Below are 23,483 nucleotides of genomic sequence, written 5' to 3'. Positions count from 1 at the left end.
AAGGACCTGCACTGACCCATCAACTGTGCAGACCCGCCACGTCCCTCCACCTCCTTCACCAAAATGAAGAGGACTCGCTACACAGGCTTCGTGAATGTAAACTCAGTTCATTTGCTGGCGCTTATTGTCAAAGTCCTAAGTGGGAAAACTGCCCTGCATACCTCCTGCTGAAGGAGGCTCCTTCCCCATCTTGGCACAGGGTCCGACCGGGGCCCTTGGTCCTCACACTGCTTTGCCGACCCCTTTCACGGTGCCTCCATCCCACACTCAGAGGATGCAGAGGAGTCTCCGGTTCCCAGAGGCACCCGTTGGCTTGAGGAAGGTCAGGGAATGGACGCTTGCCAGGCCACAGAGCAAATGTACCCGACAACCTGACGCTCAGAGGCCTCCCTGCCACCCTCTGCTGCCTGCCTCACTCCACACTAGACACACAGAGCTCAGCTTCTCTTCTCTAGTGGCTTCTGCAGATCCCACCCTCAGAAGGCCCCGTCACCCGTGCAGATGGCGTGTGGGGCAGACATCGTGCCTTGTCTCCTATGCTAATTGAATGTGCCTTTGATCCAGCGAGTGTTGGGGGCACCTGTCAGGTGGAGGAAAGATGAAGGTGAAGAAGGCACACTCCTGCTCATGCTCAGACTTGGGAGACATCAGCTGAGTGACAAGTGAGAAGAGTCTATGATTTGGGGAATTAGGTGGCCCTGGGTGACCTCCGAGGAGGCATTGCAAGGGACTGACGGAGAAGTCAGATTGTAGAGGAACAGAGCAATGCAGAAGAGGTAATTCACTAGAGACAGCAGGTTTCGTCTTTAAGAGTTAAGGCAGGAAGAGTTGAGAATGAAAAAAGAAATGTTTGTCACTAGAGGAGGAGACAAGGACAGCCAAGCACTTTATAGTAAGTTAATGTGGACAAACTTCTAGTTAGCAAAATGAAATGTCGACTTTAGTATGTGTCCCTGCATCTGTGTGTCCATCACCCCATCTTGAAGTCTTCTGTGTATTGGGCAAACTTACGTTGACATATCGGAGGAGGACTGGACCAGAGTCCAGATGATCCACAAACGGTTCTCTTCTCCCCAATTAGCTCAGTTCCCTCTGAGCAGCTGAAGGTGCACGTGGAGGTAAAACTGAAGTTGGCCAGAGGGTGAGTGCAGTTCATGGACCCCAGGTCAGGCGCTGTTGGAGGCTCACACTGGATCACTTCAGTGGAAAAGAAAGAGAACTCAAGATAGTGTTTTTGAGCAGAGAACTCTCCTTTGGCCGAAGACTTTTAGCCCAAGCTGCCCGACTTAAGGTCATCCACATGTCTGTAGGAGTCCTCATTTCTAGACGCTACTTCTGGTCATGCTTCCTGACTGTCTTCTTGAGATGATGATGAGTGACAGGTCGAGGATGAAGCCCAGCATGGTGGCTTGGCAGCCCTGATGAAGCACTAGGCCACACGCCTGTGCCTAAGAGTCCCTGGAATACCCTCATGAACGTGCAGAATCTCCACCTTCTCTCCTGTTGTAAAGCCCACCCAGGAAGCTTTGAAAACCATCCCAGTTCTGCAAAATCCCAATTCTGTAAAAATTGGGAGTTGGGACAATTTCGTTCTAGGATTTTGATAAAGGATGTTGATATTTCTTTTGTGAATTGAACTACTTAAACTAGTGATTGAGGAGTATAAATGTAGAACTTCCCAAGTACATACAACCACCAATATTCTCCCGTGTGGGGATAATCTTGGGAGTTATAAAGGAAAATAATCTACTGTACTTCAAGTGTGAAGAGATGAAGAGATTGCTTTGTGTTTTTTTATGGCTGTGTTACTCCCTTGGTAGTTCATATGAGAAGCAAAAAATTGTCTTAAGACACACCAGATAAAACAATCAAGAAAGACCTGCAGCCCTAGTGGAGAAAACTGGCTGATATTAAGTAGGACACCATATAAAATAAGTGTTAATAAGAGGTGAGGAACAAAGTTGGACTCTTCAGCAAGGTGGACTGTTTACATGATAGCAATGAGAAAAATAAAATGAAAATGTAATCACATTGTATGGTTATGACCCAATTGCACATTGATGGTTGGATTTAGAGGCAAACAACCCTTTGTTTTAGGGGTTTCTTTCTTGATGTTAGTTAGGATGACTCTTTAGAAAAGCATTACATTACAATCTATGGTATATTAAATTGTAATCCAAAAGCAGATACAGACTTCTCATGTGACTCTGCTGCATTTTCTAAAACCATAATCACAATGCCTCTGATGTTACTCACCTACACAGGTTGGTTCTAGGGATGACCAGTTTCCAAGTGGACCACATCTTGTTCTGTCATGACCAAGTAGCTTTGTTCCCTCAGGGCACTTGAAGGCACACTGTGAGCCAAAGCTGAAGGTCCCAAAAGGGTGAGTGCAGACCATGCTGCCCAGCTCCGGGGGCTCCAAAGCCGCACACTGGACCACTTCAGTAAGGAAAGAGAAGCATGGGGAGGGGTTCAGAGGGCCTGCTGCAGGATTTGAATCCCAGCTAGCCAGCTGACAACCACGGGCCTTCAAGCAAGGTCCCTTAAAGCCTGAACCTCAGTTTCTTCATCTGTAAAAGGTCAGCAATGATGACTGTATTAACCTCCTGAAGTTGGTATAGGAAGTACATGGCATTCAAATACTGTAGGTCAAGGACTTAGAATAGAGCATGACTTCATAGAAGATCTAACTAAATATTAGGTAGTTTTAACATTGATATCATTTATTAGTATCCATTAGTAATTGGATAAGGAATTTTAAAACCAAAATTGCATTAAAGGTGACTTACCAGCTTAGCTGGGAAATAAGTAACACCAACCCCAGAGTATGTTGGGCTGTGGGAGCAGGAGGGTGGGAGAAAGAGCTGGTCTCCAAACTGAGTCTTCATGGAGGGGAAAAGGTGAAAGTTCAGCAATCATCTTGGCCTCCTTTCTGTCTTTATTCTACTTTGCTCAGTTGCAGAAGCTTAGCCTTTGGAGTTTGGCCAACTTCTCAAAAAAGAATATCAATTTCCCTGCTCTGATAGCACAGAAAAGCAAGTGAAAAACTGAAAATCAAGGGGCTCATTTCAGGCCCTACCATGACATTTGAAAAACTATCACATTACAACTCTCCTATCTCATTCCTTTTCGTTTTCTTCTTTTTTTATTTAAATTTTTTATTTTTTTTATTTATTCTAATTAGTTATACATGACAGTAGAGTGCATTTAGACACATTGTACACAAATGAAGCACAATTTCTCCTTCCTCTGGCTGAACATGGCACAGAGTCATACCATAATGTAATCATACCTGTACATAGGGTAGTAATGTCTATTTCATTAACCATTCTTCCCATCCCCACACTTCCTCCCCTCCCCTCACTCCCCTCTGCACAATCCAAAGTCACTTCATCCCCCTTTTCCCCTTTATGAACCAGCATCCGCTAATGAGAGAAAACATTCTGCCTTTGGTTTTGGCTTATTTCGCTCAGCATGATATTCTCCAGCTCCATCAATTTACCTGCAAATGCCATAATTTCATTCTCTTTAAGGCTGATTAATATTCCATTGTATATATGGACCACATTTTCTTTATCCTTTTATCTGTTGAAGGGCGTCTAGGTTGTTTCCATAGTTTAGTTATTATGAATTGAATGGCCATAAATATTGATGTGGCTTCATGTAGTATGCTGATTTTAAATCCTTTGAATATAAATTTAGGAGATCTTACTCCTTTCCAATCAAAAATGAGCCATAATTCTGACATTCCTATTAAGATTTTAATGAAGATTGGTCTCAAGCAATTAGAAGAATGTTTCTATTTTCCACACTTAGTACAAGACCAAATGAAGGGAAATTGAATTTTCCAGTCAACTCAGGTGAAAAGAAAGTATCCAATACATTTCAGTCATAGTCTGCGTACTACATACACAACCATGAAGAAAGCATTATTGATCTTGGAAATTCAAGATGGTGGATTAGAGGAAGGCTGCATTCCTAGTTGCTCCATGACTCAGGATTCAAGTATTGCCTTCAGCAAGGTGGATAAAACAGAGATTTCACTGAAATTCAAAACTGGACAGTCAGAGGGTTTCAGAGACTCAGAAATTTGGATTCATTGAACAAAGAACATGAAAGAGCACATTGGACCCAAGTCAGTTGCAGTACTGGTGCTGGTTCACTACAGAAGAGAGGGATAACAGAGAGGAAACACAATGGACAGATTTGGTGTGAAAAAACCTGTAGATCAGAAAAGCAGCCTGACCTTAGTTATCCATAGGCTGCACAGCAAACTAGTACTCTGTACTTCTCAACTGGCAGGCAGAGAGCTGAGGCGGGAGCCATCTTGAAGCGGCCATGCTGCAGTGGCTGCGGCAGGAGCTGGGAGGTCACAGCACACATTGCCACACTGCCCCAGCAAGTGCCTACCTCAGGCCTAGGGTGTGCCTATCAGAGCACAGGCGAATCAGGCACAGAGAAGAGTACCCCGGGGATTCAGTCAGAAAAACAAAGCAGAGCCCGATTCACTTCTCCTTTGGGTCCGGCAACTCACATGACCAGCTGAAGCAGGTCAGGAATCTGAAAGGAGGGTGTGAATACACTTAGGGGCTAAGCCTGGGAAGGCCATGTTTGTGGAATGTGGGGAAAAATTTTGTCTTTCTCTTTCCCTTTACTTTGGTTTTCCTATTTTCCCTCCTCATCCTTATAAGCATCACTTGCTAAATCTCTTCTGCATTCTCTCTGTTCACTTTTTGAACACGGTAAACTCTCTTCTACCATCCTATCACACTTATTTTTCTCTAAACAAACTGCATTTTCACCATCTTTAAGAACTAATCAGTTTATATAATTCCTACCCCTGCCGTTCATATTGTTGCAATTATTACTGCTGTGGGTAACATGGTTGACATGTGCTGCTTTCTTTAATGTTAGGTCTAATTCTTGGTTACTTATTATTTTTGCTGTTGGTAACTGCTGACACTACCATTCCTGTGTTTTGTGGTACTTAATGTATTTGTCATAGTAGAAACTGAGGTTTTATTTTAATACTACTTATTGTTTGCATAAGTTGTTGCTACTGTTTGTTCATAGAGTAGAGACTCTGTTGGTGAACTGAAACTCAGGTAAAAGACAGCACACCTTCTCCACACACAATTTAATGACATTCAAACTTTAACTATACTGTAGTACGAAGAATAGAAGATATGAAAGCACAAACTAATGACCAGGAACTGCTAGGAGTGGACCCTCATGCTCCACTAAGAGATATCTACTCCTACAACAAAAATAGAATGAATACAAAATCTGTGGATACCACACCTACAATGGGGTCCCAATCTAGATCACTTTAGGACACTTTGACAAGTAAAGGCTGTGCCTTAAAAAGTCCAAAATAAGGGTAGAAGAGGAATTCATCCCAAGAGATGCATAAAACCCAACATAGATATACAAGGGAACACAGCACCTTCTGAAGGTCATAGTTCACCAGGAACTGACCCCAAAGAGAATGAAATATCAAGTAAATAATTCAAAAGAATGATTATAAAAATGATCAATGAATTCTAAGAGAACACAGGAAAACAACTGAATGAATTAAGGAGGTTAGTACAGCATGTGAATGAGAAATCCAATAAGGAAACAGATATAGAAAAGGAACCAAACAGAAACCATGGAAATGAAAGACACAATAAATCAAATAAAATATTCAATTGAAAGTCTCTCCAAAAGAGTTGAACATGCTGAAGACAGAATCTCAGAACTGGGAGACAAAGTGCCCAGCCTTGAACATTCAGACAGTATTAAATAATGGGAAATAAGTAACTATGGTCAGAATGAATAAGAACTTTGGGACAATATTGGGAACAAACTTAAGATTTGGAATTGAGGAGGGTTTTGAGATGCAGGCTAATGGAGTGGATAGCCTCTTCAGAGAAATAACAACAGAAAATTTCACAAACCTTGAGAGTGAAATGGACATTCAGATACAAGACACATTCAGAACCCTAAATAAACAAGATCAAAAAAGAAACTCTCCATGACACATTATAATTAAAATTTCTAATATATAGAACAAGGAAAGAATTTTTAGACCCTCAAAAGAAAACCTAAGGTTAAATTTAGAATCAAGCCAACCAAAAGTACTTCTGATTTCTCAGCACAAACTTTAAAAGCCAGGAGAGTTTGGAATGTGTTCCGAGTTCTAAAATAAATAAATGTCAAACAAGATTACTATTTAGCAAAGCTATACTTCAAAATCAAAGAAGAAATAAAAACATTACAAGATAAGCAGAAACTAAAAGAATTTATGACTACTAAACTGGCACTACATAACTTACTTAAAGAAATACTCCAAACAGAAGAAGTAAAAAACAAACCCCAGAGCTCACAAATAAACAAATCTCATTTGAAGAGTAGCTAAGCAAATGAGAAACAGGACCAAATTAAACATTAGAAATCAATCAAAACAGCTAGAATTAGTAAACATCCCTCTACAATAACATTGAATGTAAAAGATCTCAACTCTCCAATTGAAATACACAGACTGGCAGAACAGATTTAAAAAAAAAAACAAGATCCTCTAGATTATTTTCAAGAGACTTACCTTACATGCAAAGACAGCCATAGACTGAAAGTGAAAATATCAAAATTGATACACCATGTGAATGGAGCCTGAAAACAAGCAGGATTAGCCACTCTCATATGGAGATAAGGCAGAATTCAGGCCAAAATTAATGAGAAGACACAAATAAGGTCATTTCATACTGGTAAAGGGAATAATCCAACAAGAAAATATAGCAATAATAAATATTTATGCCCCAAACTGGATGTAATTAATTACATAAAAGAGACACTACACAAATTGAAGCCTCAGATGGACACCAATACAATAATGCTGGTGATTTCAACACACCTCTCTCAACATTAGTTAAGTCACCCAGACATAAACTCAGTTAAGATGCTTTGTACCAGAAAAATACAATAAATCAAATGAAATTAACAGACATCTATAAAATATTTCAGCAAATACAATTTCTTCTCAGTGGTTCTCTTAGCAAATACAAATAAAAATTGATATAATTCCTTACATCTATCAGATTATAATGGAATGAAATTAAAAATCAACATCAAAAATCCCTATTTGGACTATTTTGAAAACAAATTGTAAAACCTAGAAGAAATGGATACATTTTTAGACACATATAATCTGTCAAAATTGAATCAAAGGGACATAGAAAATTTAAACAGACCAATAACTAGCAATGAGATAGAAACAGTAAAATTTTTTTTAAACTTCCCAAACAGAAAAATTCAGAATCAGATGAATTCTTAGCTAAATTCTATCAGAACTTTAAAAAAGTTCTCAAATTATTGTTGCTGCCCACAGCAACAATCCCACAGGAAGGAATCGGAGGTGGACTGGGAATGAACTACTTCTATTATCTTTCTCTTCAGTGGGCTACTTTCTTGCTTGCTTGCTTGTTCACTAGTTTATAGAGGAAGAGAGGCTTTGCTTAGAGGAAGAGAGGCTTAATTTTAGAGGTGCTACACTTTCAGAGAGGCTATGCTTTCAGAGGTCTGCTTCTTAGAGGCGAGTCGCTTCTTGTAGGTGCGGGGTGTGGCGTGCGGCGTGCAGCTTGCAGCCTGCGACCTGCAACCTGTGACCTAGAGGTTTCGACTTAGTCCTGCGTTCTGCGATCTGCGATCTGTGACCTGCGACCTAGAGGTGCGTGCTAGAGGTACACTCTTAGTCCTGCGTCCTGCCATCTCTTCCCAGGTGAAGAGAATGTCTTATATACACTAAGGCAGCCAATCAGCTTAGGATTAACACAATTGAAGAACGCGCCACGGTACCAATCAAGAAAGAATGAGGAACATCTGTTGACCACTAGCGCAGAGGAGACATTAACTAATCAGGCAAAAGGTCATAAGAGATCACGCCATGTTAACGCTAATTATGCACCACCTCTTGGCCCAATGCCAGCCGCCATCTTAGGGCTGCTTAAACATGTCTCTACAAATTATTCCATGAAGTAGAAAGGAATGGAACACTTCCAAATTCATTCTATGAAGTCAGTATCACACTCATACCAAAAGTAGATAAGAACACCAGGAAAGAAAACTTCAAACATTCCTGATTAACTTAGATGTGAAAATCCTTAGTAAAATATTAGCAAATAGTGTTCAACAAGATATTAAGAAGATTTCACATCATGATCCAGAGATGCAAGGATGGTTTAACATATGCAAATCAATAAATGTAATTCATCACATAAATAGAATAAGGGACAAAAATATCTTCATCATCTCAATATACAGAGAAAGCCTTTGACAAATTTCAGCACCCATTCACAATATAAACACTGAAGAAGCTAAGAATAGAAGGAACCTACCTCAACATCATAAAAGTTATGTATGAAAAAGTCAAAACCAACATCGTAGTAACTGGGAAAAAACTGAAAGCATTTCCTTTAAAATCTGGACCAAGACAAGGTGTCCACCATCACCACTCCAATTAATATATTACTGGAAATTCTAGCCAGAGCAATTAGGCAAGAGAAGGAAATAAAAGGGATAAAAATAGGAAGGAAAAGGTCGAAAATCTGTTTGCAGATAATGTGATCCTATACTTAGAAGATTCAAAGAGCTCCACCAAAAGACTGCTCAATAATCAAATACAACAAAGCAGCAGGTTACCAAACCAACACACAAACACCAGTAGCTTCCTGTATACCAACAGTGAACACACTGAGAAAGAAGTCAGGAAAATAATCCCACTCACAATAGCCTCAAAACAATAAAACAAAATATGTAGGAAAAAATCTAACCAAGGAGGTGAAAGACCTCTACAATGAAAACTAGGGAACACTGAGGAAAGAAATGGAAGAAGACACAAGAAGACGGCATTGCTTAATGGCCATATTACCAAAACAATATACAGATTCAATGTAATCTCCATATACCAATGACAGTCTTCACACAACTAGAAAACACCATCCTAAAATTCACTTGGAAGGATAAAAGACCTAGAATAGACAAAGCAGTTCCAAGCAAAAAAAGCAAAACTGCATGGTACCAGCATAAAAACAGACACATAGATCAATGGTACAGAGTAGAAGACAGAAAAAACCCACTCAGATATGGTCATCTGATCTATGACAAAGGGCCAAAAACATACGTGGGAGAAAAGGCAGACTTTTTAACAAACGGTGCATATTTTTAACAAATATGGAGAAGAATGAAACTAAACCTTTATCTCTCAGCCTGCACAAATGTCAACTCAAAATGAATCAAAGACATAGGCATTAGACCAGAAACTATGCTATTGCTAGAAGAAAATGTAGGGTCAACACTCCAGCATACATGCACAGGCAATAGCTTTCTCAGTAAGACACCCTGAAGCTCAGCAAATAATGCCATGTTTTAATAAATGGGATGGCATCAAATTAAAAAGCTTCTTCACAGCAAATGAAACAATCAAGAATGTGAAGACAGAACGTACAGAATGGGGAAACCTTTGCTATGTACTGTTTTGACAGAGTTTTAATATCCAGAATAAAAAACCCATAAACTTAACATCAGAAAAAACAAATAACCCAATTATTAAATGGATAAATGAACTAAGCAGACATTTCTCAAAAGAAGAAAATACAAATGTTCAAGAAATTTATGACAAAATGTTCAATATCATTAGCAATTAGGGAAATGCAAATCAAAACTATACTGAGATTTCATTTTATACCTTCATCATCAAGAGTCTTAAATCACAATCATCAAGAATACAAACATAGCTGAGCATGGTGGCATACACCTACAATCCTAGTGACTCAGGGACTGAGGTATGAGGATCACAAGTTCAAAGCCAACCTCAGCAACTTAGGCCCTAAGTAATTTACTGAGACCCAGTCTCAAAAAATAAAGGCCTAGGGATGTGGCTTCATCGTTAAGTGCCCCTGAGTTTAATCCCCAGTACAAACTAATAATTAATAATAATAGTAATAATAATAATAATGCTGGAGAGGATGATGTTGGGGAAAAGGAACACTTTTACATTGTTGCTGGGATTCTAAAATAGTATGATCATTATGGAAATCAGTATGCAGGTTCCTCAAGAGACTAGACATGGAAACCATATGACCCAGCTATCCCACTCCTCAGTACTTATCCTAATAATGTCAGCATACTATAGTGATACATGCATACCCATGTTTACAGGAGCACAATTCACAAAAACCAAACTATAGACCCAGCTTAGGTGTCCACTGATGGATGAATAGATAAAGATAATATGGTATATGAACACAATGATATTTTATTCAACCATAAAGAAAAATGAAATAATGTCTTCTGCAGGAAAATGGATAGAATTTGAGAACATTACGTTAAGTGCAATAAACCCAACTCAGAAGGTCAAGTGGGTCAAGTGTCACATGGTGTCTCTCATATGTGGAAGCTAGAGAGGAAAAAGGAAAAAAAAATGGTGGGGAATCTTGAAAATCAAAAGGAGATCAGTAGAGTAAAGGGAAGGGACGAGGGGGAAGGGGGAGTGGAAGGACGGGAAAGTTAAACAACAACAACAAAAACCTTCTGCTGATCTCAAGAAGTCTTCAGAACCAGGGAAGACAGATTACCAAACTCAAAAACTATGTGATGAATGAGAACAAGACAAGTGCAGCAACTGGAACACAGAGTAGCAAGATTCTTCTGCATTTCCTCAGATTGTAGGCCCAGGACTACCACAGCAAGGCCTCCAGTCGGAAGTCACTCACCTACACAAGTTGGTTCTCTGGATGACCAGTTTCCAAGTGGGCCACATCTCGTTCTGTCATGACCAAGTAGGTTTGTTCCCTCAGGGCATTTGAAGGTACACTGTGAGCCGAAGCCGAAGGTTCCCATAGGGTGAGTACAGACCATGCTGCCCAGCTCTGGGGGCTCCAAAACTGCACACTGGACCACTTCAGTAAGGAAAGAGAAGCGTGATGAGGGTTCAGAGGACCTGTTGCCTGCATTTGAATCCCAGTTCAGCCATGTGTCTTCAAGCAAGGCCACTTAAGCCTACCTTCAGTTTCCTCATTTATAAAAGGTCAACAATGATAAGTGCATTAACCTTATAGAGTTGGTGTGGGAGCTACGTCATTCAAACACTGTAAGTCAAGTACTTAGAACACAGTAGTGCTCTTAAGAAGTCCTAAGCATTGGATTTCTTCATATTGTTATCTTTGGCATTATCTGATAATTTAAAAGGCAGATTGGAGCTCGGCAGGGAAATAACTAAGATGTAAGTGCCACTCGGTATTCCAAAGAGTGGCCTGGGTAATGGGTTTTTTAGAAGGGGAGAAGGAAAAAGCATTTGAATCATCCTGGCATTAATTCCATCTTTACTCTCCTTAGTTCAGAGGCAGAAGGACAGCTCTTTGCATTTTGACAACACTTTCCAGAAATCATATCAATTTCCTTGCTGTCAATGTTAGTCCAAGATCAAATTCAGACTTGGCAACCAAAAGCTACACATTTCAGGTCCTTTGATGCCATTTGGGCAGGTACTGTACATCTCATGTCATTCCTTTTTGGCCAAAGGCAGGCCATCCTTCTGACATTCCCCTTAGGATTCAATGAAGATTAGACTCAAATTACTAGAATTTTTCTTATTTTCCATACAGTACAAGACCAAATGAAGAAAAACTATCATCTAATTCACCTCAGGTGCACAGAGAGATCTGACATATTTCAGTAATAGTGAGCCCCTCCAGAAGAATAAGACACAATGGATCTTAAGAAGGCTTCATGCCAGGGCACGTGGATACCTGAACTCAACAAGTATGGGTAGAATAAATAATGCTGCAACAGGGACACAGAAGAGCAAGACCCCTCTGGGTCTTTTCAGACTGTAGGCCAGGACTACCATGGCAAGGCCTCCAGTCGGAAGTCACTCACCTACACAGGTTGGTTCTAGGGATGACCAGTTTCCAAGTGGGCCACATCTCGTTCTGTCATGACCAAGTAGGTTTGTTCCCTCAGAGCAGTTGAAGGTACAATGTGAGCCGAAGCTGAAGGTCCCAAAAGGGTGAGTGCAGACCATGCTGCCCAGCTCCGGGGGCTCCAAAGCCGCACACTGGACCACTTCAGTAAGGAAAGAGAAGCATGGGGAGGGGTTCAGAGGGCCTGCTGCAGGATTTGAATCCCAGCTAGCCAGCTGACAACCACGGGCCTTCAAGCAAGGTCCCTTAAAGCCTGCAACCTCACTTTCTTCATCTATAAAAGGGCAACGATGATAAGTTTATTAACTTCATAGAGTTTGTGTAGGAGCTACATGTCATTCCATCACTGTAGTCAAGGACCTAGAACAGATCCTGGATCCTCAGAAATCCTAACTAAATGTTCACTAGTCTTCACATCATACCATTGGAACTACTGGGGAGAGAATTTTAAACCCAGATCAGTTTAAGTGGAGTGAAGAGCTTGACTGAGAAACAACTCTCACACCAGAGCCTGAGTATACTGGAGTGCTGAGAGTCAGAAGTTCAGAGGAAGCAGGGATCTACATACGCGGTCTTCTTGGATGGGGAGTGGTAAAACTTGTGGAATCCCCCTGGCCTCTGATCTGTCATTATCCTCCCTAGGTCCCTTGCAGAAGTATAGCCCCCTGACTTTTGACTACCCTCTCCAGAAACATTATCAGTTTTCCTGCTCTGACTGGTGGTACAGAAGATCAAACTCAGACTTGGAAACCAAAGCCCATACATTTCATGCCCTTTCATGGCCTTAGAAAAAGTGCTGCAAGTCTCATGTCTTATTCCTCATAATCATCCTTCTGACCTCGTCCTGAGATTTCAGTGAAGATTGGTTCAAGCAATTAGGAGAACTTTTCTATTTTCCACATTCAGTACAAGTCTAAATTTAGGGAAATTGAATAGTCAGTCCAATTCAGGTGCACGATGTATTCTAGGCATAGTCTGAGTCCACAGGCACAACCATGAATAAGATATTTAGTGATCCTAAGGTGCCTTCAGTACCAGGGTAGATGGATTACCAAGCTCAAACACTGTGGGAGAAATGAGAATGAAACAGATGGAGCAACAGGGACACAGAAGAGCAAGACCCCTCTGGGTCTTTTCAGACTGTAGGCCAGGACTACCATGGCAAGGCCTCCAGTCAGAAGTCACTCACCTGCACAGGTTGGTTTTAGGGATGACCAGTTTCCAAGTGGGCCACATCTCGTTCTGTCATGACCAAGTAGGTTTGTTCCCTCAGGGCATTTGAAGGTACACTGTGAGCCGAAGCTGAAGATCCCAAAAGGGTGAGTGCAGACCATGCTGCCCAGCTCCGGGGGCTCCAAAGCCGCACACTGGACCACTTCAGTAAGGAAAGAGAAGCATGGGGAGGGGTTCAGAGGGCCTGCTGCAGGATTTGAATCCCAGCTAGCCAGCTGACAACCACGGGTCTTCAAGCAAGGTCCCTTAAAGCCTGCAACCTCACTTTCTTCATCTATAAACAATCAACTATCACACCAGAGCCTGTGTGTTGGGACTATTGAGAGCCAGAAGTTCAGAGGAAGCAGGGATCTGCATACGCGGTCTTCTTGGATGGGGAGTGGTAAAACTTGTGGAATCCCCCTGGCCTCTGATCTGTCATTATCCTCCCTAGGTCCCTTGCAGAAGTATAGCCCACTGACTTTTGACTACCCTCTCCAGAAACATTATCAGTTTTCCTGCTCTGACTGGTGGTACAGAAGATCAAACTCAGGCTTGAAAACCAAAGCCCATACATTTCATGCCCTTTCATGGCCTTTGAGTCTCATGTCTTCCTCCTTAAGATCAAAGTTGAGCCATCCTTCTGACCTTGTCCTGAGATTTTGTTGAAGATTGGTCTCAAGCAATTAGGAGAACTTTTCTATTTTCTACATTCAGTACAAGTTTAAATCAAAGGAAATTAAATGGTCCAGTCTAATTCAAGTGCATAAGAAAGTGCCTGATGTATTCCAGGCATTGCCCGAGTCCCCAGATACCATTATGGATAAGATCTTAAGAAGCCTTCAGTACCAGGACAAATAGATAACTGCAGATGACCTCAGGAAATGTGGCAGCAATGAGAACAGAATACATGGAGCAACACAGAATAGCAGGACTTCTGCATTGTCACATGAACCCAGGACTACCACGGCAAGGCCTCCAGTCGGAAGTCACTCACCTACACAGGTTGGTTCTAGGGATGACCAGTTTCCAAGTGGGCCACATCTTGTTTTATCATGACCAAGTAGCTTTGTTCCCTCAGGGCATTTGAAGGTACACTGTGAGCCGAAGCCAAAGACTCCCAAGGGGTGAGTGCAGACCATGCTTCCCAGCTCTGGGGGCTCCAAAACTGCACACTGGACCACTTCAGTAAGAAAGAGACAGCATGGGGAGGGTTAAGAGGGCCTGGTGCTGAGATTGTAATCCCAGCTCAGCCAGTTGGTAACCATGTGCCTCAGGCAAGGTCACTTAAGCCCTGCAACTTCAGTGTCTTCATCTACAAAAGGACAAAGGTGATAACTGAATTCACCCCTGGAGTTAGTGTGAGAGCTGCATACCATTGAATTGCTGTATGAAATGCTTAGAACAGAGCATGGCTTGTGCTAACTAGATATTAGCTATTCCTCACATTGTTATTATTGGCATTATCTGGAGAGAGAAACTAATCCTAGATGGGTATCAGTGGGAATGACCAGCTTGGCTGAGAAGTAACTATTACATCATTGCCCCTGAGTTGTCCAGGGTTTTGGGATTTAGAGTTTCTGAGAAAGAGCACACCTCCATACTCAGTTCTCTCACAAGGGGAGAACATAACGTTTAGGAATCATTCTGCCTTCTAGTCTGCATTTATTCTCCTAAGCTATGTGGCAATTCAGTTCTTTGGATTTTGACAACCGTCCTCAGAAAATATGTCTATAGTCTGCTCTGAGTGATAGCACAGAAGACCAAATGAAGACTTGGAAATCAAAGGCTATGCATTTGGAATGTTCTATGTCATTCTGGCAAGAATTATAACATATTGTCTTATTCTTTATGAATCAAACAAAAGCCTTCATGTGCATATTGCTCTTCAAATTTCAATGAAGAATGGATTCAAGGAATGAGCAGAATTTTTCTATTTTCTACAGAGTCCAAATGAAGGAAAATTAAATTGCCTGATTCAGTTCAGATGCACAAGAAACATGCCTGAATCCAGGCATAGCCTGAAAGCAGCATATGCTGTCACAAATATGACACCGTAGATCCTAGAAAGTTTCAGTACTGAGGTGAATAACTACAGAGAGGAGCTCAACCACTGTGGGAGAATGAAAAAGGAACATGAGGAGCAACAGGGACACAGAAGAGCAAGACCCCTCTGGGTCTTTTCAGACTGTAGGCCCAGGACTACCATGGCAAGGTCTCCAGTCGGAAGTCACTCACCTGCACAGGTTGGTTCTAGGGATGACCAGTTTCCAAGTGGGCCACATCTCGTTCTGTCATGACCAAGTAGCTTTGTTCCCTCAGAGCAGTTGAAGGTACACTGTGAGCCGAAGCTGAAGGTCCCAAAAGGGTGAGTGCAGACCATGCTGCCCAGCTCCGGGGGCTCCAAAGCCGCACACTGGACCACTTCAGTAAGAAAAGAGAAGCATGGGGAGGGGTTCAGAGGGCCTGCTGCAGGATTTGAATCCCAGCTAGCCAGCTGACAACCACGGGCCTTCAAGCAAGGTCCCTTAAAGCCTGCAACCTCACTTTCTTCATCTATAAAAGGGTAACGATGATAAGTTTATTAACTTCATAGAGTTTGTGTAGGAGCTACATGTCATTCCATCACTGTAGTCAAGGACCTAGAACAGATCCTGGATCCTCAGAAATCCTAACTAAATGTTCACTAGTCTTCACATCATACCATTGGAACTATTGGGGAGAGAATTTTAACCCAGATCAGTTTAAGTGGAGTGAAGAGCTTGACTGAGGAAAAACTCTCACACCAGAGCCTGAGTATACTGGAGTGCTGAGAGTCAGAAGTTCAGAGGAAGCAGGGATCTACATACGCGGTCTTCTTGGATGGGGAGTGGTAAAACTTGTGGAATCCCCCTGGCCTCTGATCTGTCATTATCCTCCCTAGGTCCCTTGCAGAAGTATAGCCCACTGACTTTTGACTACCCTCTCCAGAAACAGTATCAGTTTTCCTGCTCTGACTGGTGGTACAGAAGATCAAACTCAGACTTGGAAACCAAAGCCCATGACCTTTCATGGCCTTTGAGTCTCATGTCTTCCTCCTTATGATCAAAGTTGAACTGTCCTTCTGACCTCGTCCTGAGATTTTGATGAAGATTGGTCTCAAGCAATTAGGAGAACTTTTCTATTTCCCACATTCAGTACAAGTTTAAATCAAAGGAAATTAAATGGTCCAGTCTAATTCAAGTGCACAAGATAGTGCCTGATAGAGTCCAGGCGTAGCCTGAGTCCCAGAGACGCAACCAAGAATAATGCAATTATTGATATTAAGTTTTCAGTATGGATCTCAACAAGTATGGGAACAAAGAGGACAAATACATGGAGCAGATGGAAAGATGGAACACATATTAGCATTTTCTCAGAGTATAAATCCAGGGCTATCATGATAAAGTATTTAGTTGGAAGTTACTCACCTTGACACGTTGGTTCTATAGAGGACCAGTTTCCAGATGGACCACAACTTGTTTTATCAAGACCAAGTAAATTCGTTCCCTCAAAACATGTAAAATCACACTGTGAGTTGAAGCTGAAGTCTCCCAAAGGGTGCTTACAGACCATGGTGCCCATCACTGGAGCCTCCAATGCTTCACACTGGACCACTTCAATGAGGAAAGATACGGTGTTGGGATGGGTTCAGAACCTATCATAGTACCCTTGAAAATATTCCTGGAAGGAATGATTCCTGGACTATGTTTTGAAGATTATTAGTTACGTCAGCCCCATGTTAAACATGATAATGAACTCTTGAGAAAATTCAGTGTGATAAAAAACACATGTGGCAAATGGAAAAACACAAGTACTTTGATGTTACAAGAAAGAAAGAGGTGATTAGGGAGAAATATAGAAACCCAGATTACATACATACTCTTCTCCTTTTAGTTAATATAATGAGGACCTATAATAGATGGATTTTATGTTAGGCCTTGAAGGAATTTGATTTCATCCTGTAAGACAAATGTTAAGCATACATATTAGAATGGATGCTCAAATGTGTGGGCTGTATATTGATTATTTTTAATTGTCAGCAGGAATAAGCAATATATTTGAGGGGAGCAAATTTAAAGGTATGGATCACATCAAGAAGGATACTGCAATAATTTAGAAGAAAGACAATGAGGGCAGTGACAGAGTTGACAACAGGACACATATTGGAAAATCATCATTTCTGAATACTACAGTGGATACCTTGCATGCATGTTGGGGGTCGTAAGCTGTCACAGCAGTGCCCACATATATGGTAGCTCCACACACAGATAAAGTCGCAAAAAGGAAAGCTAGTTGGGGACAATGGACTTTATATTCTTTTGGACATCCCCAAAGAAATCCTTAGCATATTTGGAGATGAAAGCTAGAGACAGATTGGTCAGTCCAAAGAGAAATCTGTGGGTCCACAAAAGTCAGTACGTTTGACCACAAAGAACATGTATTCAGAAGAGCCAAAGGCAAAAGACAGAATTTGAGGATTAATAGTAGTAGGATTGGGATTACTGCCTACGTAGGAACACAGAAGAATGATCCTAGGTAGAAACAGAACCAGAAAAGAATAGTTCGATGGAAAGCTAGACAAAAACATACTTACAGTGTTTGAAAGGAGAGGAACAAGAATACCATTATGTAAGGTTTGAAAAATCAAGTTCCAGAATAGGAGTAAAATATCAGGTAGGTGTACTGGCTCAGAGATTAAGGAAGATGAACTGCAGCTATTCCTGTGGACTGATATTCCAATTCATTTTGAATTTAAGTCATTATTATTTACAAGTATTGCTTTTTCAATAACTTTCTATTTTATACATCGGACACGTACAACATTCTGAAATGACCAACAGCTTCCAGAGTACTGCGTGCCTCCTTCCGTGGGTGACTGGGTCAAAGCCTGACTTTAACCTGTGCCTTCTCTCCTTTTCATTGCCACCTCCTTGCTCTGAGTGACTAACCAAGACCAGGAAGAGCCTCTCCACCTTCTCTTTCTGTCCCCAGTCTCTCCCCTGTGCTTCTGGGATAACTGCCCAGATGCCCGTGGAAGACCCCAGGGCCTCTCAGTGCAGATACGGCCGGCCTCCTTCACTAGGCGGCTCCAGTCTCTAGGCTCACTGCAGCTTGTCTTGGGTTCCATCACAGTCGAGGAACTGTGAACAAATAAGATTTCCCTTAACTAACCAAAACCCTGTAGGGGAAGATTATACATAGATTTCCCGTTGTGTTCTCCTGAAACACTTAGCACAAATGAACATGTAGAATTTGCTATTACCCATCTCTGACATGCGCTGTGTACCAACATGAACTTTTCTCTTTGGCATTCCTTGTCATCACTTTGTAAAAACGAGAGATTACCTTCTGGGTAACTCTCTCTCCTAATGGTAAAGGTACAGTTGCTTTCAGACTTCAGATTCCATTAATCCACCAAGCTCACAGATTGTGAGTCCCTGAGAGCTGGAGTCAACCTCGCCTGGCCCCTTACTGTGGAGCTCAGTGCTATCACTCCACGCCTGGTCTCAGGTGGAAATCAAAAACACTTGCAAAGTGAATTGAAACTTCATGCTGATTTGTGGAATCTTTGCAGAAAGATAACACCTTGCAAAAGCATAATTGCTGACCACAACTTCCCATTTCTCAGAACGGCTAGTATCATTTCATCCCAACCAACTTCCGTCATAAGCTACAGTGAGCCCTGGGACTCCCAAAGGAAGAAGCAAAGGAATGGGAGGGGCTTACCAAACTGACACTGGGGCCCGTAGTGTCCAGCATCACAGCTGCAGGTGTGATTGTTGATGGTCTCCACACATTCTCCATGGCCACTGCATGACCCGGCCTGGCAGGAAGCTTCAAGAGGTCAGAGAAAAAGTATTTCGATTGACTGCCTTTCAGGATTAATAGTCATTTGTTCAGTCGTAGGTAACTGTTTGTCCAGGCTTCACACACCAGAAGCGCTCAGAAGCGACCTGAGACTAGCCTAACTGGAGGAGGGGAAGTAGGGCGGGTGAACTAGCTCCCGCTGCCCTCCGGAACTTCCCTGGGGCAGGTCTGACCACTTCAGCTCAGTCTGATCACCCACCTGTGTAGCAGAGGGCTGCCTTCTGCTTGTAGCAGGCTTCGTCGTTCCACTTGCCCCCATTAGTCATCCTCTTGATGTAGATCTCCACGCAGTCCTCCTTGGCCCTATTGTTGGGTTCTCCAGGTCCCCAGTTCTCGGCTTCTTTAGTGAGAGGCTTGTTGGTTCCCACCCATGTCCATGTATTCCCTATCTTCCGGATTCCTATCCAGTAGTAATGACGGTTGAAGGGCACTGTCTTCTCCAGATACTCAATTTCTCTCTTATTTTGTATGGCAACTAAATCTGTGTACCTTTCTTGGCAGAACTTTCTAGCACTTTCCCAGTTCATGAGTTTTTCAGAATAATGGTAAGTCCAACAGTCCGTTCCATGATGGGCCAGGAATTCTGAAAGACAGAGCAGGAAGCATGTCTACTCAGAGTGTTTCAGCTGAGAAGAGCCCACCTCTTATCCAGGCTGAGCCTGCCACTCAGGATGAGGAGCTGAGGCCCAGAGGGTGAGTGAGTGCTCGGGATCACAGCCTAGTTGTCAGCCGCTGGACAGCAGGACCCGGACCACCGCTTGAACATGGATGCTCCTCCTCATGGCTTTGCTTTATACAAACATGGTGGTTTTCTAGATCTATTTTTGTAACAAGTTTTTTTCTCTAAATTCTTTCACGTGAACTTTAATGCTCTAGAAATTCAAATTTCATCGTCTCATTGATTGTCAAACATTTAAAACTAATTGAAGCATAATATCATATAACATTAATATTTAGAGTCTATTTTATTCTGGGATGACTTCCTAAATGCCAACATGTATTATTGTTGTCCTAATACATGAATCCATTTTCTTCTGTCTTCTCCTGAATGAGAAGCAAAATTAGAACAGGAAGAACCTTGACGGACTTTCCCACCCTTTCTATGTCAAACCCCACCCCCTTTTTTTTAAACAGGGAAAGCTGCTTCTGGCACAAGCCATATAGACCTAACCACGTAGTGAGAACGGCGACTTTACAAACTGAGTGATGTAGAACTGTAACACTGATGGCACCAGGTTCTGTCTGCAGAGCAGCTCAACTCCTGGTGCCTCTTAGACACACGGGCACTTCAAACATGAGGGCGTCAAAGAAACCAAACAGAACACACAACAGACACCGTCCCCAGGGTGTGCACCACGCCAGGCACAGCGGGGTCTCTGAGCAGTGCTACTCTGCAGGGGGGAAGAGCCCCACAGCCACCACCTGTTTGTCACGGAGGGCAGGTCCTTGGAGAGACGCCAGCTCAGGTCCCGTTCTCTCATTGATCTTGGTCACATATGTCAGAACTGATCAGAGGACTCGGAAACACGCGAGCAGTGGACAAAGACACCCGGGAACCCTGAACTGTGTGGGAACAGCCATCCGCTGCGATGCCCACCCTACCATGGGAGAAGCTGTTTGGCCACTCTGACCTTCAGTGCCTAAAATAGTGCCTGCACATTGCAGGGACTCAGAGAGCCCTTGGAGAATGAGGGGATGCTAGGCTCCGAGTCACCAGGCGACTGGGTGTAAGGGGACAGGAGGAGCCGCCAGGCGTGCCTGCTTGGTCAGAGCAGAACGTCCAGGTGAGGGAGGGGACATCATGTACCTGGGAATGGGAAGGGTCCCGGCTATGGCTGGAGCATCGTGAAGACTCATGAAAACTTACAACATCCTTGAGAGGAGGACCAACGGGGGACCTATGTCCCCTGCCCTGAAGGAGTTCACCCTGGAACTGCAGAAATTGCCTTGAAGTACACTGGCATATTAAGAGGAAGGCAGTGCTAAACAGAGGTACAGGTCACGAGTGCCTACCAGAGATTTCCTGACCTCAGTCCTTCTCAGTCGAAGGCTTTGGGGGTTGTTGGGATTTGGAGTCTGCAGTACAGGCTGTGGCAGGCAAGGGTGGGGTTCTGGGGTTCTGGGGAAGTACCAGGCCTTGAAGAAAAAGAGAGAGGTCACAGAAGGAATGGAACTGACAGATGTCCACCTAATAATTCCCCTGCGTCTATGAGCACTCAGTGGATATCTTTTTAGTGAACGTAAGTTAAAAGGCATGGCAAAGTGTGAGTATCACAACATACCCCAGCAGAGCACTGTCCAGATCCACCACTTGGTGATCCACAAGCCCCTCTGTGCATCCTGACATTTCCATGGAAACATCTGCAACAAAATACAGGACAAATTAGACTGGAAACAAGTTTAAAGCATCTTTAGGGGGTACCTGCAACTTTCTTAAGGTTCCAAATTAAACACACATATGCATTTACCCTGTTCCCAGCCATAGATTTCCCAGACAAGGGAGAAAAAGTCACATCAAATCAACCCAAGCCTGCTGCAGTTTTGTTCCATTCTGATTTCAGTTTTGGTCTCAAACTGCTGATCGTTATTGCTCTCGTGTTCTTCTGCATTTCAGTAATTTTTGTGCCTGCTTTTCTATGCCACTTTCACGTCAAACTACTGAATATTTGGTGTGCATGATGGCCAAGTGTTCTTTGGCGCTTAATGCCCTATGGTGTTTAGATTGACCGCTGTCTTCTCACACTTGACCACGATGCGTCAATACCTCAAATACCTAAGAGAATTAGATAACCAGGCTCCAGAGAAGCAAGCAGGTCATTTTTTAAAAATAAGAAATAAATTTCTGAGCATCTGCCCGACAGGGCCCAGGCTCTCTGCAGACCTGAGGGCCGAGTTTTCTGCAGAGGACACTTCTCTGGCAGCTCTGCGTTGGGTCACCCAAGCACCTCACCAGAGACTGGCAGGGGAGGACGTCGCCACCTGAGGGGAGAACCCCCAGGATTGCACTCTGAGACTGGGAGCATTTGTGGTTTCTGGCATGCTTAAAATCAGAAATGAAATGACTTGTTCCTGGCCCCACGCCACCTGCCTCTAAGCCCAGGACAGTCTCTCTGCACGTCTAAATCTGGAAGGCCAAAGGCTCACCATGGCTTTGCTTGTCCTCCTCTGGCTCCACAGCGCTCAGCCTCTGCAGGCAGCACCTGGCCTCTCTGGGTCCTCACGGAGGGGAGCCTGCTTGCCCGGGGGTGGGGAGGGCTCAGAGTGGCACAGGCAGGCTTCTCTCCACCCAGTTCACTCCTCCTCCCTCCTCCCTCCCCTTCCTCCTCTTCTCTCCTCTGCCCCACCCCCTTCCTTAGCTGCCTCTATCACCTCTCCCTGAGAACAGTGGTGTTGGGGTTAGATTCTCCTTCCTCTCCTTCTTCCATTTTCCACCCTTCTTTCCTTATCCTGGGCATCCTTCCCTGCCTCTTCTCCCCTCCCGCATAGTTCTTATTGCTGTCCTCCTCCTCCTCCTCCTCCTCCTCCTCCTCCTCCTCCTCCTCCTCCTCCTCCTTCTCTCTCCTTATTAATGCTTGGCTAACTCCTGACTACCTGTTGTAGGTGGCCCTGGCGATACCACAGATCAAAACTCTAGTTCAGACCAAGGTAAGGTGCCTGTCCCACTTCAGTACAGCTCCCTGGGCCACTTGACAAACTCCAGTTCCTTCTCCTGTCCTTGCTCGCCTCCTAGTGGAGGAGCCTGTGAACGGCACCTACTGAGGCGAATCCCTGAAGTCCAGCTTTGTGCCCCAGGAGGTTTGGGCCTCCACACATTCCTGGAGTATAAAACACCTTTTAGTTGCTTGATTTTCTGAACTATAAATGTATCTTATTTCTCAAATATAAAATGTATTTTGTTTTATTTCATTATTTGTTTGTTGTTCTATTTTTTTGATGGACATTTCTGTTCTTTTAAATCCATATACAAATGCAGCGTTCTCTACAGAAAGCCAGTTTGTCTCCTGGCACATAGACAGGTTGGTTCAGGCCCCAGAGGTTTCCTTCGGTTCAGGTGTTGTCAGGCAGAATGACCTAGATCCAGCCAAACTTTGCAGGGGAAAGGTGTGTCTGGGAGAGGGAGGTGATTATCTAGTGAACACCGTCAAACACACATGCAGTTGATTCACTTTTCTGTACAATTTGAATTCTGTCTGTATATCGAGTTAGATTTCTAGCCACTTGGACCACTTTTTTCTTGGGGACACAGTGAAAAGTCTGGTTTAAAGTTAGAACACGTACGTCTGGGCTATGGAATCTCATTCACCCACACAAAGGCATGCCGCACGGCCCCTGGCATAACAGGAACCAGAGCTGAGAGCGTGCTAAGTGACAGACGCCAGACAGGGAGGCCGTGCGTTGGACGAGTCCCTTCTGGGAAATCCA

The 23,483-nt window shown here is 43.2% G+C and overlaps 1 protein-coding gene across 1 annotated transcript in view; it reads right to left on the bottom strand.

Annotated features, from left to right (window-relative positions):
• LOC124962126 (L-selectin-like) overlaps window positions 1-22,293 on the bottom strand; it is a 36,307-nt gene extending 14,014 nt beyond the window's left edge. Inside the window, exons 1-5 of the mRNA XM_047521283.1 lie at window positions 22,206-22,293; window positions 21,344-21,422; window positions 19,261-19,644; window positions 18,921-19,028; window positions 1,012-1,197 (exon numbers count right to left, since the gene is read on the bottom strand). Coding sequence (XP_047377239.1) covers window positions 1,012-1,197; window positions 18,921-19,028; window positions 19,261-19,644; window positions 21,344-21,422; window positions 22,206-22,208 — 760 coding nt within the window. The 5' untranslated portion in view covers window positions 22,209-22,293. The remainder of the gene's footprint in view (window positions 1-1,011; window positions 1,198-18,920; window positions 19,029-19,260; window positions 19,645-21,343; window positions 21,423-22,205) is intronic.
• Window positions 22,294-23,483: the final 1,190 nt, after the last annotated feature.

The sequence above is a fragment of the Sciurus carolinensis genome, chromosome 12 (genome assembly GCF_902686445.1).
Source record: "Sciurus carolinensis chromosome 12, mSciCar1.2, whole genome shotgun sequence".
In the NCBI taxonomy this organism is placed as follows: Eukaryota; Metazoa; Chordata; class Mammalia; order Rodentia; family Sciuridae; genus Sciurus; species Sciurus carolinensis.
This window is presented reverse-complemented; position numbering and strand designations above follow the sequence as displayed.